Source organism: Physella acuta, unplaced genomic scaffold (assembly GCF_028476545.2).
Source record: "Physella acuta isolate Inbredline_101_S28 unplaced genomic scaffold, ASM2847654v3 ptg000399l, whole genome shotgun sequence".
NCBI classification, from domain to species: Eukaryota; Metazoa; Mollusca; class Gastropoda; family Physidae; genus Physella; species Physella acuta.
In genome coordinates, this window is record NW_026731918.1 from 80,902 (window position 1) to 100,000 (window position 19,099).

Here is a 19,099-nt window from a genome sequence, read left to right on the forward strand (position 1 = left end):
TATATGGGCTACAACTGTGTGTGACAGCCTGGGGAATACCCAATGAAGCAGACGAAGGGTTCGGAGGGAATATTACCTGCAGATTGTGTCACAGCAAACAAGACATCATGGAATACAGGTCAGCAGCTCATACTAGCTTGCAGAGACAAGGTGCTAAGATGCTTAAAACATCAAATACAAAATTTAAAGATGCTGATGTGGGTGACAATGTACGCATCCGTGTTGACAGAGGTCGCGGTGATCCCCGAAGCGTGATTGCAGTTGTCATGAGCGTCTACAAAATTAGGAACAGTACATGGTGTTCTAAAGAAGTGAGTTTTCAATTCTTCACGAAAAACTGCTCTTATTGTCGTCAGTTGGCACTGAGGAAAAATCACTACGAAGCATCGCATCTTCACAATCATTGACTGGGGGCCAAGGCTACACTCGCTGCAATAGCACAACTAAGTGCACAACAAATCGCTGCAAGTGTAAATATAACAAGCTGCTATGTAATTCTAAATGCCATAATAGTTCCACTTGTTGTAACAAATGATAATATTGATTGAGACTATAGTACAAGAAAAAATTTGAATATTTCTGTCATTTACTTTAATTATTAATCAATAAAAAAATTAATTTCATGATCCTTACGGCTTCTAATTCCTACTTAGGCCGGTCATCCCTAGCCAGATGATCTTCTAATTAAGACTTTCTGTCATTTACTTTAATTATTAATCAATAAAAAAATTAATTTCATGATCCTTACGGCTTCTAATTCCTACTTAGGCCGGTCATCCCTAGCCAGATGATCTTCTAATTAAGACTTTGGCCGGTCCACCATGGCCGTATGATCTTCTAATTCAGACTTTGGCCGGTTCACCATGGCCAGTCCGCGGATTGGCCGGTCAAAGCCCAAAAATCAAGCAACATTTCAGACTTTGACCGGTCAATAGGAGGCGATATTGGCTAATGCGCGCAATGGCCGGCCAATCCGCACATTGGCCGACTTTGGGCTTTGACCGTAACATATATATATATATATATATATATATATATATATATATATATATATATATACACTTGAAATACAAAAGCTATCACTATCAAAGACCAAACGAGGATTTGTATACATTAATTATCAAACAAAACCATTTTAACGATTATGATACAACAACATATATTTTATTTAGAACATAAAGTAAACCTTTGGAACTGCTGTAAAATTGTTGATGATAATAAGAAGTCCCAACTTATCTATTAATACAAGTTACGTCATAAAACACTGAGAATAGAACCAATGAAGTATGAAGGTTTTGTTTATCACCAATCATTAATTTCTAAGTTTGATGAAAAGTTTTGAAAGAAATGAAAAATTTACAAAATGTACTGAACATTTCGTCCTATCTTTAATTTAAACCAGTGATTTCTTTTGACAATTTAACTTTGTTTTGTTTTATTTAATGACCACAACCTCTAAAAAACCCAATAAAATACTTCCATTGACTTCCACACAAAAACTAAAATGATGTCTTTCTTCTGAGCATTTTTCTGTGATGCGGTTCATACGCTAAGTGTTCATCTCCAGCTATATCTTCCTGAGAGTACTTTCTCTTTTTTGTTATTGAATTCTTTTCTTCTAACTTTCTCATATCAGCTTCAAAGCTTGATAATGAATCACTTCTCTTTCTTTTTCTTTCCTTTTTAAGCTTTTTATCCTCTTTCCTACTAATTGTTTTTGTAGCTTTCTTTTTCTTCTTCTTTTTACAAACTGGACTGTTAAAATCCTTATCTTTTTCTTTTTTTTTCTTTTTCTGCTTTTTCTTTTTTTTCTTCTGATCACCATCACTTTCACAATCTCCAGGGTACAGCTCTTTATAACCACTGTGTCCCCATCTTAAACATAAAATAAGACAATTGGTCAAATAGAAAGGAACATTTTATTATTCTAGGTATAACACTGAAAGTTGAGGTGAGGTGAATGTAACAAATGGTAATAGTTATTGTAAACACCAATAGCATTGACAGGATTTGGCCATAAGGGAAGTTTCCAAAATGCTTTTTCATTACATAGGCCTAAAATTATTAATGTGAGACAGTTGTCACGATTGTCATTGGGTGGAGGGAGGGGGCTTGTAACCTCTCTCAACAACACCCCTTGCTCATGCCACTCTTTACACACAAACCATTACTTCAAAACAAAAAAAACTATAGGTGTTATACTAACCTGTCAGGATCATTCTCTTCAAATTTATATAACTGTCTCATCCAGTAAGTACTGTTAGAAGCCTCTCCAACATTTCTATCTTCTGAGTCATCCATATGGGCTTTTTTTGACTTCCTCTTCTTCCACCCTAAGTCATCCTGTCTAGTTGAGGTAATTGATATAACAAATAAACTATTAACAAGATACTAGAAAAGACAATACACATATTATATAACACAATGTGAGCACCAAGGTCATTTATCATTTGTTATGCTCAACTTGCTTTGAAATCATTTAAATTTGTTTAAAATGTGATTTCCCATAATTTATTTTTTAAACATACAATTTGTGTAGGTGTAGTAATGTGATGGTATAGTGATGGAAAATGTTACATGCAGTGGTGTAGGTGGGCGGTTTCTCTTCTGCATTTGAATATATGTATGTATAAATAATATTACATGTGCCACTTGAGTTGGTTATAATTATATCAATTCAGATTCAGTACTTGCTATGGCATGTATGTCATCAGCAAAGTGCAGGTTGGGAATAAACTGTCCGCTGATGCTGACTGAGTCCAACATGATCTTTTGAGGCGTCAGTCATAATTAGTGATACAAAGATGAAACGCAAAGTCTCACACCTAATTAGCAAACCACCTGGAAATTTAACCTATAAATAAAGGTGAAGCCAGCTATCACTTGTCTGACTGCTTAATTACACATGATTCTTGCAGTCACATTAACTGGTAGATACTTTTATAGGGTATGGCATAGGCTGCTGTAGATTTAATTGCACAAAAACAAGCTTACCCTAACTAGGTTATCCCCCCACATCTATGAATACATTTGAGGTATTTCTTTTGGATGAAAAAGTCCAACATTTGTCATTGTTTTTCTCTTTAAACATTTGTTTTATATATATATATATATATATATATATATATATGAGTATATATATATGTGTGTATGTATATATGTGTGTATATATATATATAAAATTTATATATACTAGGCATACTGCCTAGCTTCGCTTAGGTTTTCAAAAAAATTGAGGAATTGAATGATTAATTAATAGGTGATTGGCTGTTAGGTTAAATGCTTAGGGCCTAAATTTATACAGTGGAGTAATTTCATGTCATTAAAACATTGATGGAATATTAGCAAACTTATTACTCGCAAGGTTATTAGAACTGCAAGGGCTTTCTTAATAGTATCAATCAAATATATTAAATTACTTTCGCAATTAATTTTTACAATTTCAGTACAATACAAAACATAATTTATAATAAAATATCTATTTAAAAGAATGCTATACTTTATGATTTTTGTTTTTTCTTAAAAAATAGTACACAAAATATTTAAAAATTATTACATTAAAAAGTTACCTCCCCCTTCATAGACAAAATGACATAGTCTTTAATTACTTTTTCACAAACAATTGTTGATATAGGGAAAATACGCCATATGGACAAATCCAACAATTCTAAGGGTTTTTTTCTGACGGGAATAATGTTTTTTGTTACCCTCCAGGGTCGGTCTAGGACCTCACAAAATATTAGGGGGATTGTTCGTCAATTTATTTATATATATATCTTGTATAATGAGAATTTCACACTGTCATTTTTTAGCACTCTTCGAGGGCTTTAGTCTGACCAACAGTTTTTCCATACGGCCTAGTCATCTAAAGAGGTGTATGCAAAAAATTAGCCAGATATACAGAGGTTAAGTACCCTAAAATTTGTGTTTCCCCATAAAATACAAAGATTATATAGGGAAATACAACTGTGCAGTTTTGACCCATTTCCAGATTTTTCCCGGACATGGCAAATTTTTTGTGACACCCCTAGACGCTCTCCTACCACTTCACAAAATATCAAGGGGGGTCGATGGGCAGAAGATTTTTTCGCAATAGAGCTCATATAAAGAGAATTTCACTGTCAATTTTTAGCACTCTTTGAGGGCTTTTAGTTAAACTGACAGGTTTGCCCTTCTGCCTAGCCATTTACCTAAGAGCATGCCAAAAATTAGTCAGATGTATAGAGGGTAAGTACCCTGAAATCTTTGTTGAAATTACCCTGTTTTTTACATAAAATACAAAGATTATATAGGCATAATAGGGAAATACGACTGGTCAGTTTTGACCCATTTCCAGATTTTTCCCGGACATGGCAAGTTTTTTGTGGCACCCCTAGGCGTTCTCCTACCACCTCACAAAATATCAAGGGGGGTCGTTGGGCACAAGTTTTTTTCATAGTATAGCCCATATAAGGCTCCGGTCAGTCGAGGTCAGTTTTGACCCCCTCTACGTGGACTTGTTGGCCAACCGGCACCGGCCTTCGTATTCTATTGTCCCAAGGCAGACTCATGCCAAATTTGAAGGGCCTGCAGCACCGGGAAGTGCCCTATCGGGCACCTGACAACTGCTTTATATAGATAAATATATACATGTGTGTGTGTGTGTATATAAATACCAAACAGACCCTGCACTGGCAATTGAGATAAACTTATCTATAAAGGACTGTGATTTGTACGCTCATTAAGCATTGTATTGGGTACTCAAAGCTGCCAAAAATAAAGGTAACCTGGCAAGTTCCTGGTGACTGGGTGGGTGGAGCAGTCTTTGCTAGTTGAACATCTTATTTATAGTAATCCAATGATATGGCTCCCTATTTAAACTATAATCCAAAACAATAAAGCTAAAAATCAAAGATAATGTTTCGTTACCTGTCATCAAATAAAAATGAATTTTCTATCTTGACATCTTTAAATTCTTGAGTATCTTTTTTTCGCTCATGATTTTTACATAGTAGGCCTAGATTGATTTTTCCCTTCATTTTCAAATGGAGTTGCCACATCTCAGCCTCTTCCATGTGCTATTCAAGAAATATTCAGCAAAAAAAAACTGTTGAAGTGTATTTTACAATTTGGAAAACAATTTTTGCACACATGGATAAGTAAACTACCTTTGATATATTTTTGTGCTTCAGCCTGTTAGGCCATACTAAGTGCTGCCCACAACTAGAAGCAAATTATTTAATTTGTTTTAAAAGCCAAAATAAGTGAATCTCAAAGGTTTTTTTTTTAAATTTAAAATGTGTATAATACTGATAATAAATCTGATATAGATCTATACACACCCTGTTATGACTATCTGTATGACGTATGACATTGTGAAGAAGAGACTTGGCAGCAGAATTCAATTTGTTTTTAGATTTATTACCATCATTACAGGTAAATGTGTTGGATTTATCCATTATGGAATTATTTTGTTTATATTAGAACTTTGAAATACAACTGTCATCACATCTGAAAAATTAAAGACAATGGTAAACATTGGTATAATTCAGTTAAAGGATGATACAAAAATGGTTATTGTTGAATTTATTGATGCTATGAAACTAAGAGAGCCATGCTTTAATATTGTAAATTGTGAGGTATTATTAGGGTATTATTATATGGTGGTCAATATTTTGAGTCAACCCTTTGATCTCAATCCTTAGTTCATTGATTTAGGTACATAAATTTGGCCAAAGCTAGTAATTTGAAAGGAAGGTGACTAATTGAATTTTATTTTATTTATATTAAAGATTTTTTTCAATTATCTGATAAATTTAGTTAAACAATAAAATATGCAATATAAACGCACACATTTTTCATGCTATTTTTTAAAATGATTTCTATTAAAATTTAAAATTACATATTAGGCAAGGCAGTGGCGTAGCGAGGTCGGGTGTCACCCCCTCAGAGGCGTAGCGACCCTTCCTGGGGACAAACTTTCAAATTTTCAATTTGCACCCCCTCAAACTTTCCATTTGCACCCCCCCCCTCAAGTTTTCGATTTGCACACCCCCCTCAAACTTTCTATTTGCACCCCCCCCCCCTCAACTTTTTCTCCATATATTTTGCTATTTTTTGCCTTGGTGTCACCCCCCTAAATGGTGTCACCCGGTGCGGTCCGCACCCCCGCACCCCCCTCGCTACGCCCCTGAGGCAAGGCCTATGGGAGGATTTCTTATATCAGTGTCTGATAATAGAATCTTCTTTTAAAAATGGGTGTTAGGATACTAGAAGTTAACTTAGTTAAATGCTAAACACTAAATGCACACATTAGCTTACTAATATCAATGCTTACCCTATCCCTACCATAAGCCTAACCTAATTTCTAACCATAAAATTAATTGAATTAACAAAACTACTAACAACCTATTTTCGGAACAGTCTATTATGATATCGGATATCTGTACTTTTAGTTTTACCATCCAACATGAGTAAACTATATAAGTTATTTTTAACTCACAACTTAGAATTCATTCATTTTAGATCTAGTGGGCTATGTAGGCCTATGTATAATGTATAGTCAGTATTGAGTCTCAGTATAGTTATAGTATAGACTTGTATTAACTCTTACTATATAGTATAAGGGTAATCTATCATTTAATTTTAGGTATGTAAAATCTGCCATGGCTAGTATTCAGTGGCGGAACTAGAAAAAATGGACCACCCTGCAAAAATATTCTTTGGGCCATATATATATATATATATATATATATATATATATATATATATATATATATATATATATTACATTACGAACAAAGAAAACTCATTTCAAGTTTTAAAAAGAAACATTAAAAATTCTTTTTTTTTGGGGTGCTATTAGTCTTTTTGAAAATCTGTTTCAATATATGTCTGCTATAATGCTTCATAAAAGTAAGTTGGCCAAAAGAATATGAAGCATGAAAGCTTTGTATATGTAATGGTTTCTCGCCTTATGTTTATTTTTATATTTTTTTAATGTATTTTATTAGTTTTTAATACATTTCCGTTTTATACTATGTCATTCTTTATTATGTATTTTTTAAAATAATAATAATTAACAGCTTTTTAATTTGTTTAGTGCAAATCTGTTAAAATGTGCTTATTTAAGAGCACATATATTTGACTATTTAAATAAGTCATGGAACTGTTTTGAACGTTTGCCTTTCTTTCACACTACAACTCATGCATATATTTTATTTTACGCAACAGTGTAAGTTAGCTACTGTAGAACATCACTTCTGTAATAGATCTGGTATTTTTTTATCAAGGCTTTGTTATTGGGGCGCTAGTTTGTACACATAACCACAAACATGCCCCAGTTTACGCTGATGGTGAAAGAAACACCCCTCCGCGACAGCCTTGGTGAAAGAGGCTTCACGGGGCTCTTAGGACATGGCCACCGGCGGAGGCACCTAATGCAGCTAGACTGATGATTCAAGTAGTACACCTATCCCCCTGTGCAGGACACCTATCGGGGCGTTTAACTATACATTTTAAACAAATGTTAGGTCTATGAGTACTCAAAGACTTCCCAAATTTTACCGAAGTTGGGACGGTCTCAACAACTTTTCCTAAAGCCTATTGTGAAACACTCAAAGGAGAGAATTCAAATTATACACGTTTACTATTGTATTTGTAAAAAGAAAAGAAGTAAACGTACATAAAACCGAAATAGTACAGAACAGTAGTTCTACCAATACAACAAACGAAAAGTTTACATTTTATAAAATCACAATGGATTGTGGGCCCATAATCAATGCTATAAAGAAGCAAAAGTTGTCTTAATATCTAAGGGCCTCTCGCGTGTTGGACTTTAGTTTATTTTAAAAAGACTTTTGCCAACAACAGCGCATGTTTGATTGTAGGAGAAAGAGGATGGTGTCTATAGAATAAACTACAGTATTCTTTTTACAAAACAACCATCAAGTCAAAAATGCAAGAAAATTATTTTTTTTAACTATAAAAAAATTGATTATGGTCGGATGTGGGCCCCTAAACAGCCTGTGCCCCCCCCCCCCCGCACATGTTGACGGGAGGGCAGTGGTAGGCCTGCTGATTCCTCTTTGATCTCCTCCCTGCTAGACCATGATTCAATGATGGTCATATACGAAATAACATGCTATCTCTGACTGAGATCTAAGAACAGTCATCTACCTACAAAAGGATTAGAAGTTTTATGGGTGAACAGAAAAATGGAAAAATAGTCACAGGAATAAAAAACACAGAAAAAAGTCACAGTATTTTCTACGAAAAAAGTCACAAAGGGAAAATTTTATCAGATAAAAGACAGAAATAAAGTCACAGAAAAAAGTCACAAAAATCTTTTGATAAATATTTTGATTTAATTGTTGAGAATTGTAAAATTTTTGGAGTTTATTGTTGTGGGTTTTTTTTGGTAGCATGTTGAAAAAGAATTATGGTTTATAACAATAATAAGTAAACATAGTATGTAATATTATTTACATCAAAACCTCAACTTTTATTACATACGAGCCGACATGCAGCGTATTATAAGCCGCTATTTAGTTGTTTTATTTTCTACTTTTCAGTAATTCATAATTTGTGAATTCGACAGTATGGGCTTTTTTTGACTTCCTCTTCTTCCACCCTAAGTCATCCTGTCTAGTTGAGGTAATTGATATAACAAATAAACTATTAACAAGATACTAGAAAAGACAATACACATATTATATAACACAATGTGAGCACCAAGGTCATTTATCATTTGTTATGCTCAACTTGCTTTGAAATCATTTAAATTTGTTTAAAATGTGATTTCCCATAATTTATTTTTTAAACATACAATTTGTGTAGGTGTAGTAATGTGATGGTATAGTGATGGAAAATGTTACATGCAGTGGTGTAGGTGGGCGGTTTCTCTTCTGCATTTGAATATATGTATGTATAAATAATATTACATGTGCCACTTGAGTTGGTTATAATTATATCAATTCAGATTCAGTACTTGCTATGGCATGTATGTCATCAGCAAAGTGCAGGTTGGGAATAAACTGTCCGCTGATGCTGACTGAGTCCAACATGATCTTTTGAGGCGTCATTTGCTTTAAAACACTATCAGTAGCTCATTAAGGACGATAAGCGGTAGAAAAAAATTAATTACAAAATAAATGTTGGCACATCATTGTGTTTTGCATATGTTTTTGCTTTAGGCCATTCCTTTGTCGGCTTCTCCAAAGTTCTCCACAGTCGATCTTATCTCTCTGTATTGTGTGTTGCTGGTGTTTTGCATCAATGGCAGCCTTTGATCTGTGTCTGCTTTCTGTTTAGATCCTATGCTTTGTTATGTAATAAGGGTGATAAATGTGGGTAGTACAGGTGATTGAATTATTGTTGAGATGAGTTGAGAGCTTTTGCCATTTCATGCTAATTTTAAGGTAGTATTTAAAAAACACAATGAAAACTGAGAAGGTTGGAACATTCTTATAAATTCTATTAAATAATCTATGTATAACAAAGCTAAAACCTACATACCACATGAAAAATATTTTTACATTTGTTATAAATATTAGTATACGTATATGTCATACACAACCTACATTACATTTAATTAATCCTAAGTTTATTTGAACTTACTGAAATTTAATACATAAAAGTATTAACAAATTTCATGCAAATGCACATTTTTGACTTTTTTCCTGTGGTTTTTTTTCCTGTGACTTTTTTCCTGCAAACACTTTATGGTGGGTTAAAAGTAGGTGGGGGCAGGGGTGGCTTTATTACCCCTATACTATAAAGAATTAATTATTAACTTGCACCTGAGGCATCAAGAGCTGCCGAACAATAAATGTTATAATTTATCTGAAAATGCAAGCTAGTGGACAAAATTAAGGTATTCATGTAGATTTAGTTATTATCTACAAATAAAACTAACCATTATGATATTGATCAGACAAGCTTTACTCTAAGAATGATCAAAACTTTATAGAATGATGGTTTTATTGTAGCATGTCGGACATTTAGTTTTGGCATAAAAAATCACTGCAAAACAAATTCACAAAAATAAACTATAGTTATAATAAACCAGGAGTGATATCCCCTAAACTTTCTCGAATATTCTAATATAACACTATGGGGAAAGGTAACTTAAGATATAGATATGATTTTTAATCCATTTTTAATTACTTAAACTTTTTAAAAAATAGAATTGAATCTCGTAGAAAAAAAGAATTGCTCACCAAATGAACGCCAAACAAAATGTGTATAATAGTGCTGAACATTATTAGTACTTTATAGATTCACACATGCGTTTTTTGAGAAATCGGAAATAGCGTAAATTACTACTTCCAGTCAACGGAAATTACTCAAAATTTGAAACAGGGCAGAGAATTAGATCTTTTACTTACATGTGAAATTTCATTTATCTATCTGAAACAGTACTCAAGTTATAGGCTTTTGAAAAATTTAAAGTAGAATAAGTTCTACTACCGGTAACCGGAAATCGCTGAAAAGTTGAAACAGAACTACAAATTTGATATAATTTATAATACTTATAGGCCCCTATATGAAATTTTATCAACCTAGCTGTAAGTGTACTCAAATTATCGTGTTCACAGTCACACATTCATACACACACACAACAGATCTATATGGACAAAATTGCAAAAATATGTTTTTCCGACTCAGGGAGGTGTAAACAATCTTTTTTTTGCACGATTACAATATTATATATATACTCCCTCTATACTACTCTGTACTATACTCTGTATACTAGTATACTTACTACTTACTAGATCTAGGCCTAAAATAATTTTAAAATAAATATTTGAATTTGTATTTCAGAAGTGGATTAATTTAATAAATTAGGCCCCTAACCCTAATTAGTTAATTAATAATTACTTTACTTTAGTGATTAGTTACAAATAGTGTCAAAAAATAGTTAGGGGCCTACTAATTTAATTTTTTTTTTTTTAATTATTTCACATTTTTAGGAGGATTTATGTTTTGAAAGTTACAAAATGTTTCAAAGTTTCATTTATGTAGATTCTACCTGTTTTTAAATAAATGTATTAAAACTTTTTAGTAATAAATAAAGACTAGCGATGTTTTCATCAGATGCAACCAAGTTCATTTACTATTTACTCTAGCAGCCATCTTGGTAAAAGATATAAGGGAAGCCACTCTATATATAGATTCTAAATCTTGCTCGCAAACACTGATTTTAGTTTATTATTAGGCCCCCTAATGTTATTCAGTTATCGAAATGAGGCAGCTTTTTTTCACATTACCAGCTCGGCGTTTTTTCCCCTACATTTTAATTTTAGACTAGACCTCTAGATTCTAGATCTAGTAATTATTTCATATTTTTAGGAAGATCATGTAGATCTACATGTTTTTAAACAACTTTATTTAAGACTTTTCAGTAATAAAGAATTTATATTAGCGATGTTTTTAACAGAAGCAACCAAGATCTAATAATTTAATAGCCATCTCCCCCCCCCCCCCCATGGACCCCTCTATAAAAAAAAAATTACTGTCATAATAATACTGTTACTTATTTAAATCTATTTCTGAATCAGTATCTATCTATATATATATAATTATCTTCTTGGAGACCATAGAAAACACCAAGTAGGAAGCGCGCTTCCTAGCAACCCCCTCTCTCCTCTCTACTAGTCTCTAGGCATATCGCTACCACAACCACCCCCAGTGGTGTAGGCAGGGGGGGGGGGGGGCGGGTTGGGGGGGTCATAATCCCCCTCCATAGACCCCTCGGTATATATATAAAGTATGAGGGGGGTGCAAATCGAAAGTTTGAGGGGGGTGCAAATCGAAAGTTTGGGGGGGGGGGTGCAAATCAAAAGTTTGAGGGGGGGTGCAAATCGAAAGCTTGCCCCCGGGTAAAAATTGGAACCCCCCTTGAGACGATCCTGGCTACGCCACTGCCCACCAGTAGCGTAGCGAGGGGGGGCGGGGGGACATATGTCCCCGGGCGCCGACCTTAGGGGTGCCAAAATGGGTTGGAAAAATAAATTGAAAGGTTGAGGGGGGTGCAAATCGAAAGTTTGAGGGGGTGCAAATGGAAATTTCGAGGAGGGGGTTGCAAATCGAAAGTTTGAGGGGGGGGGGGGGTGCAAATCGAAATCTCGAGGGGAAGTGCAAATCGAAAGTTTGAGGGGGGGGGGGGTGCAAATCGAAATCTTGAGGGGGGGGGGTACAAATCGAAAGTTTGAGGGGGGTGCAAATCGAAATCTTGAGGGGGGTGCAAATCAAAAAGTTTGTCCCCGGGCGCCGGGAAGGGTCGCTACGCCTCTGCTGCCCACCCCCACATGGTACATGGTCTGGTGAGCTGAGGTTCACGCTAAATGTTTACAATCGTAGAGCCGGGTTTAGTGACGGCTATTAGGGGCATATAATTTAGTTTGAAACGATTTTAAACTTAGGGGAGGTAACTAAGTGGATGCTGCTTTCATGGGGCGGGGGATAGGGGTTGGGGGAAAGGATGGTTTTAGTGTATTAAAGCAAATATTTTTAGTGGCAGCATTCAAATTATTAATTACTGAAAAGTAGAAAAAAAAACTAAATAGCGGCGTATGATTCGCCGCGGGTCGGCTCGTATATATATAATTCTCTTCTTGGAGACCATAGAAAACACCAAGCTGTAAGCTCGCTCGCTACCGCCCCCACCCCTACATGGTCTGGTGAACTGTGGTTCACGCTAAATGTTTACATTCGTAGAGCCGGGTTTAGTGACGGCTATTAGGGGCAGATAATGTAGTTTGAAAACGATTTTAAACTTAGGCAGGTAACTAGGAGGAGTTTGCTTTCACGGGGGGGGGGGGGGGGGGGGGTAGGGGTAGGGGTTGGGGAAAGGAGGGGGGGGTTATCGTCCTTAACGAGCTACTGATAGTGTTTTAGAGCAAATATTTTCAGTGGCAGCATTGGTATTGTCAAATTCACAAATTATGAATTACTGAAAAGTAGAAAATAAAACAACTAAATAGCGGCGTATGATGCGCCGCGGGTCGACTCGTATACGTATGTATGTTTGGAACAGTCATCTAAAAACTGACGCTATGTACACTCTGAGTTGGTTATTCCCCCCCCCCCCCCCACCACACCACCCAAAGGTGCCCCAAAATGTATAATAATAATATGGGCATAATTCCCTTTGGATGCACTTAAAATGTATTATAATGAGCATGTAGATAAAAACGTTAAAATGTTCCCAAAATTAGCCACAATGATGATGGGTATGATTAATGTATGGATGCACTTTAAAATTTATTTTAAAGCGAAGTGGGCATATTACTGGATGTCCTTAAAATATAATATAATGGATATACGATTATTACTTTAAAGATTCCCCTACAGTCCTTAAAAATAAATGTGGGTAAAAATACTTTACGGATGTCTTTGAAAACAAGTATAACGAGTATGGGCATAATTACTTTAAAGATCTGCCATCCGGTGTTAGAGCCTTGTCGTGGCTTGGCAGCTTGTGCATCCTGACCACCCCCAGAGCTATACCAGCGGGAGTGTCAACTCCTGGTAGGTTCAACCAAGCTGGGAAGGTCTGCGCGGGTAGGGATCAGACCAAAGCTAACACCCTGGTCCTCCAGGTTGGGGGTTGAAACATAAGGCTAGCAACCTTATCTCGTAAAAAAATATACCGCTACAGAAACTGCAAGTACACAAATCCAACACCGACTTGGTCAAGGGGGATCCTCTCTAGAAGAGCCCATGATGCCTACTAGTGAAAGCCTAACGGAAGCTAGTTTGCTGACAAATCTCCTAACGCCCAAGACCAAAACCAGATTAGGGACCTGGAACATCAGAACCCTATATGAAAGCAGCAGATCAGCCCAGGTCGCCAAGGAAATGAGAAGGTATAAATTAAAGGTCCTAGGATTAAGTGAGACACGATGGAACGGCAGTGGCCAAACTAGGTTGGTATCGGGAGAGACTGTCATCTACTCAGGTCACGAGGACGAAGATCATGAACACACGCAAGGTGTAGCCATAATGATGTCTCGAGAAGCAACAGATGCTTTGATTGCATGGGAACCAGTCTCGCCACGACTCATAGCAGCTCGTTTCAATGCCAAGGGAAGGAAAACAACTTTAATCCAGTGCTATGCACCCACAAATGCTGCAACAGATGAAGAGAAAGAGGACTTCTACAGCGCCCTGCAGGCTCAAATCGACAAATCACCAAAAAGAGATATAAAAATAGTAATGGGAGACATGAATGCCAAAGTTGGAACAGAAAATAAAGAACGGGGGCTCACAGTGGGGAAAAATGGAATAGGCATAATAAATGAAAACGGGGAACTCTTTGCTGATTTCTGCGCATTTAATAATCTAATTATAGGGGGGACAATTTTCGCTCATAAAGATATACATAAGACCACCTGGACGTCACCCGATGGCAAAACAAAAAACCAAATAGATCACATCACAGTTTCCAGAAAGTGGAGAAGAAGTTTAATGGATGTTAGGGCGAAACGAGGTGCAGATGCAGCCTCAGACCACCAACTCGTGGTTGCAATACTAAAATTAAAACTAAAATCCTACAGGGATCGAGCTGATAAACCGCACTTTAAATTCAATACAACATATCTTAGGTTTCCAAAAATAAAGGAAGACTTTAACTGTGCAGTAAAAAAAATAGGTATGAAGCACTCTCCAACCTGGCAGAGGAAACAGTAGAGCAAAAATGGCTAGGAATACAGGAACTATGGAAGTCAACATGCACTGACATATTGGGGAGAAGAAAAAATTAGCAAAAAGAATGGATCACGACAGAGACATGGGCCAAAATTGAAGATAGAAAAGAAATAAAGCAGAAGATTAATAAATGTAAGGATGAAAAAGAGAAAATAAACCTCAGAACACATTATTGTGAAGTAAATCGCATGGTCAGGAAAAGTGCAAAAGAAGACAAAAGACAGTTCATACAGGAGATGATAGAGGAGGCAGAAACTGCGGCACGACAAGGAAAAATGAAGAGGCTCTATGAAATAAACCAGGACACTATCAGGCAAGAACATTAATCCCAACAAACCAGTAAAGGATAAAGTAGGAAATATCTTAACAAGTGACACAGAACAGAGAGACAGATGGGTACAGCACTTTGAAGAGATTTTAAACCATCTTCTCTCATCAAACATCCCCGATATACCACCTGCAAATCACCTACTTGATGTGTGTACAGATCCACCCACAAAGTTAGAAACAATAAGAGCAATAAAAAACATGAAAAATGGCAAAGCAGCTGGCCCGGACGGCATCCCACCAGAGGCACTCAAGGCAGACCCAGCCATATCAGCAGACATACTACATCCTCTACTTAAGCAGATTTGGGAAGAAGAGATAATCCCATCTGACTGGAAACTGGGATACCTGATAAAACTGCCAAAGAAGGGAGACCTGACACAATGCAACAACTGGAGAGGGATAATGCTTCTTTCAGTTCCAAGAAAGGTTCTGACAAGAATCATCCTAGAGAGACTTAGAGATGCCTTGGACAAAAAGCTGAGACAAGAACAGGCTGGTTTTCGTCAGGACAGGTCATGTACTGACCACATTGCCACGCTGCGCATCATTATCGAACAGTCCCTTGAGTGGCAATTCCCCTTATACATGACTTTTGTCGACTTCGAAAAGGCGTTTGACAGTGTATATAGAGATGTTATATGGAATACCCAAAAAATGTATATCTATCACACAGAAACTATATGAAGACTCCACCATTCAGGTAATACACAAGGGAAGGCTAACAAAACCATTCACGGTGACGACGGGAGCAAGACAGGGATGTATGCTATCGCCAATGATATTCTTGATGGTAAACGACTGGATCATGCTGAGGGCCACAAAAAACGACACAGGAATCCAGTGGAGTTTTACAAAAAGGTTGGAGGATCTTGATTTTGCCGATGACATCTGCCTACTATCTCATAAGCATCAACACACGCAAGCCAAACTGAATCGGCTGTCTGAAGAAGCCTCCAAAATTGGACTAAAAATCAATAAAAACAAAACAGAGGTCATCAGAATCAATAACAGCCAGGACCTGCCCATACAGCTAAATGGAGAAGATTTACGAGAAACTAACACATTCACATATCTGGGAAGCGTGATCAATAAGGACGGGGAGCAGACGAGGACATAAAATGCCGTATCAACAAGGCTAGATGTGCCTTCAACTCACTGCGCCCGATGTGGAGGTCCACGGCCCTGTCACTCCGGAGCAAAAAAATTGGGATTTTCAACACGAATGTTAAGGCAGTGCTACTCTATGGCTCGGATACCTGGAGGGTTTCGAAGACAAATTCTGATAGGCTACAGGCGTTCGTAAACAAATGCTTACGACATATACTCAAAATAAGATGGCCAGACAAAATATCAAACAAAGACCTGTGGCAAATTTTAAAACAACAACCGATAGAGAAAGATATTAAGGCCCGTAAATGGGGATGGATCGGACACACGTTAAGAAAAGAAAAAGAAAACATCGCAAAACATGCATTGGACTGGAATCCCCAGGGGAAAAGGAGGGTGGGCCGGACAAGGAAAACATGGAAGAAAACGGTTGAGGAGGAGGCGAAAACAGCTGGGCTCTCATGGGCACAGATTAGAGGAGCAGCCCAAAACCGAGTCCGCTAGAGATGTGTGGTTGCAGCCCTTTGCTCCCCAGGGGCCACAAAGGAGTGATGATGATGATGACTTTAAAGATGCCCCTATAGTACAAAGGAATTATACGGGCAAAACTACTCTAAAAGATGCCCCTACATTTAATATAAAGACCGAATTTATTAAAGGAATATCAATGACTAACATGGGACTACCCTTCACTGATGCCCGCTTTTTCTAGTAATTTTTGCGATACGGACAGTATAATGTCAAAACGATGGATAGACGATTGAGTCTATCATATAAATTACAAAAATGTAAATAAAAAAAAAAAAACCTTCATTTGATGCCCCCCCCCCGGGTGGATGCCCGGGGCCTGTGCCCCCCTCCCCCTCTGTACGCCACTGCTAGCATGCCCCCTGATTGTGTGTGTTGTGTGCTCGAACGACAGGTACCCTCCTTTTTGTGTATAGTTGTAGCCCTTGGTTGAGTGTGTTTACAAAAAAATAATTACATGGAGCGAGAAGTGTTCACATGAGGTGTGTCAGGTGACGGGTGTCAGAGCGTGTGCCAGTGTGTGAAGCAGTTAGTTGTAGTGTGGATGTGGAGGTGGCGTTGAGTATTGTTATTTATGTTGTAGACCTTTTTATTATTTTATTATATATATATATATATATATATATATATATATATATATATATATATATATATATATATATATATATATATATATATATATATAATTTGTTATAATTATTATAGAGTGTTAGTGTTATCTACTGTTGTATACGTCGTCTTTGTCTGTTGATATATACCACTAGACATTGAAGAACCCAACACCATGCCGCCAGAATCATAGCTTTTGAAACAGGGTAAAAATCTGTAAATATTATTTTTGCAATTACCAGTAAAGAGGTGTGTGATCAATGCAGTGGTCTAACCCCTGCCAATACCTTATTGTGTTAATTATCTTTAAAGAACACAAAAAAACAGTAGCTAATTTAAAAAGCTTGATTTTATACCAACTCTGATTTAAAAAACTTTCATTATGCTGTAATGTAATTTGTAATACTTTAGCATTATGATGACAATATATTCAATTCTGATTGTAGACAACATATTTTTGTAAAAACGAATAGTAATTATTTTTATTGCTCTGTTTTGACATTTACAATTCAATTTGTATAAATGTACATTTTTATAATAAGAGAGATTATTTTCCCTAGTTCGCTTGTCTTAATATTCTAGGAATCATAATGTCAAATTGTTTTTTAGAAGGATTACAAAACAGATTGCTTTGCATTCATTGTTTTTGGTTGTATTGTTTGTGTCTGTATATATATATATATATATATATATATATATATATATATATATATATATATATATATATATATATATATATATATTGTTGTTTTGTTTTGTCGGCCTACGTTGTGTTTTTTCTTATTTCTTCAGAGTACTACTTTAAATTTATTTAAATTTATTTTACATCATAGCGAAGCAATGACATGACATACAGCTAGTATATTATATATATATATATATATATATATATATATATATATATATATATATATATATATATATATATTTATTTATTTATTTATATATATATATATATATATATATATATATATATATATATATATATATATATATATATATATCGCTGGAAAAAAATTTGAACCCCCCTCCCCTTTAGACGATCCTGACCACGCCACTGCACCCGGGCATCTTTTTTACTTTCTCACTTTCTCGGATATACGAAGTATAGAGGAAGTCTTGAAATCGTGCAAAAAAAATCTAGATTTTTTTCAAATCTCGACGTTTTACACTTCCCTTAGTCGGAAAAACATATTTTTTTTTCAATCTTGTCCGCATGTCTGTGTGTGTATGTGTGTCTTTGGGTGCGTGTCTGTAAACACGATAACTTGAGTACCGTTACAGCTAGGTTGATGAAATTTCATATTTAAGTATAGAGTCATTTCATATGACGTCACGTCCGTTCGTGATACCTACGCCCGCCGCCACAGTGGTGTACACCAGACGTAAACACAATCAGCTGTTCGCCAGCGCTGGACGCGTTCACTGTATGTAAAGAACCGCACCCGCGGAAAAGGAAAAATATGTTAAAAAACTTGAACTCTTAGGAATTGAAGATCCTTATACTGTTATTGACAGTTTCGTATAAATAAATATGTGGACAAAATTTCTAAATAAAAATACTGTTAGTAATACTGTTTGCGTTTAGAGTTAAAGTAGCCGAATCTGATCAAATGCAGTTCTCGATACTTTGTTTCAGGTAAGGACAGTAAAATAATCAACTTCATTTTAATTATAAAAGATTAATTATTATTAATAAAACAAATATGCTCGACCTTCACAAATACTAATAGTAAAAGACAAAGTCAAAAGTAATAATAAGAATAATAAGATCTAATAGTAGGCCTAATACCTGGCTCCGCTGGGTGGACATAGAATCTAGAATCTACTTCTT

At 35.9% G+C, this 19,099-nt stretch overlaps 2 protein-coding genes across 5 annotated transcripts; one reads left to right on the forward strand and one right to left on the reverse strand.

The window, feature by feature from the left end:
- Positions 1-1,107: 1,107 nt before the first annotated feature.
- Positions 1,108-11,155, reverse strand: LOC131942313 (uncharacterized protein NKAPD1). 4 transcript variants are annotated; one of them, XM_059302121.1, is made up of 5 exons: positions 10,752-10,770; positions 5,322-5,490; positions 4,909-5,057; positions 2,207-2,347; positions 1,108-1,875 (listed from the first exon to the last, which is right to left on the reverse strand). In XM_059302121.1, exons 2-5 carry the CDS (start codon positions 5,436-5,438, stop codon positions 1,500-1,502), a joined length of 783 nt encoding a protein of 260 aa, XP_059158104.1. In that variant the 5' UTR covers positions 5,439-5,490; positions 10,752-10,770; the 3' UTR covers positions 1,108-1,499. The 4 variants fall into 4 exon arrangements, with proteins under 4 accessions (XP_059158104.1, XP_059158100.1, XP_059158103.1 ...); XM_059302117.1 differs by lacking the exon at positions 10,752-10,770 and adding an exon at positions 10,368-10,447; XM_059302120.1 differs by lacking the exon at positions 10,752-10,770 and adding an exon at positions 11,097-11,155 and having other exon boundaries at positions 1,109-1,875.
- A 2,552-nt stretch (positions 11,156-13,707) lies between these two features.
- On the forward strand, positions 13,708-15,017 carry LOC131942306 (craniofacial development protein 2-like). The gene is made up of 2 exons (XM_059302111.1): positions 13,708-14,635; positions 14,872-15,017. The coding sequence occupies exons 1-2, from the start codon at positions 13,708-13,710 to the stop codon at positions 15,015-15,017; spliced, it is 1,074 nt and encodes a 357-aa protein (XP_059158094.1).
- Positions 15,018-19,099: the final 4,082 nt, after the last annotated feature.

Bases quoted from the DNA above. Each gene is read 5' to 3' on its own strand.
- LOC131942313 (XM_059302121.1), bottom strand. From the start codon at position 5,438: ATGGATAAATCCAACACATTTACCTGTAATGATGGTAATAAATCTAAA. The intron at 5,058-5,321 runs GTGTGTATAGAT...TTTCTTGAATAG, and splicing joins ATACAGATAGTCATAACAGG to CACATGGAAGAGGCTGAGAT. The intron at 2,348-4,908 runs GTAACGAAACAT...TACCTCAACTAG, and splicing joins TCATTTTTATTTGATGACAG to ACAGGATGACTTAGGGTGGA.
- LOC131942306 (XM_059302111.1), top strand. From the start codon at position 13,708: ATGCCTACTAGTGAAAGCCTAACGGAAGCTAGTTTGCTGACAAATCTC. The intron at 14,636-14,871 runs GTATGAAGCACT...ATTATTGTGAAG, and splicing joins CTGTGCAGTAAAAAAAATAG to TAAATCGCATGGTCAGGAAA.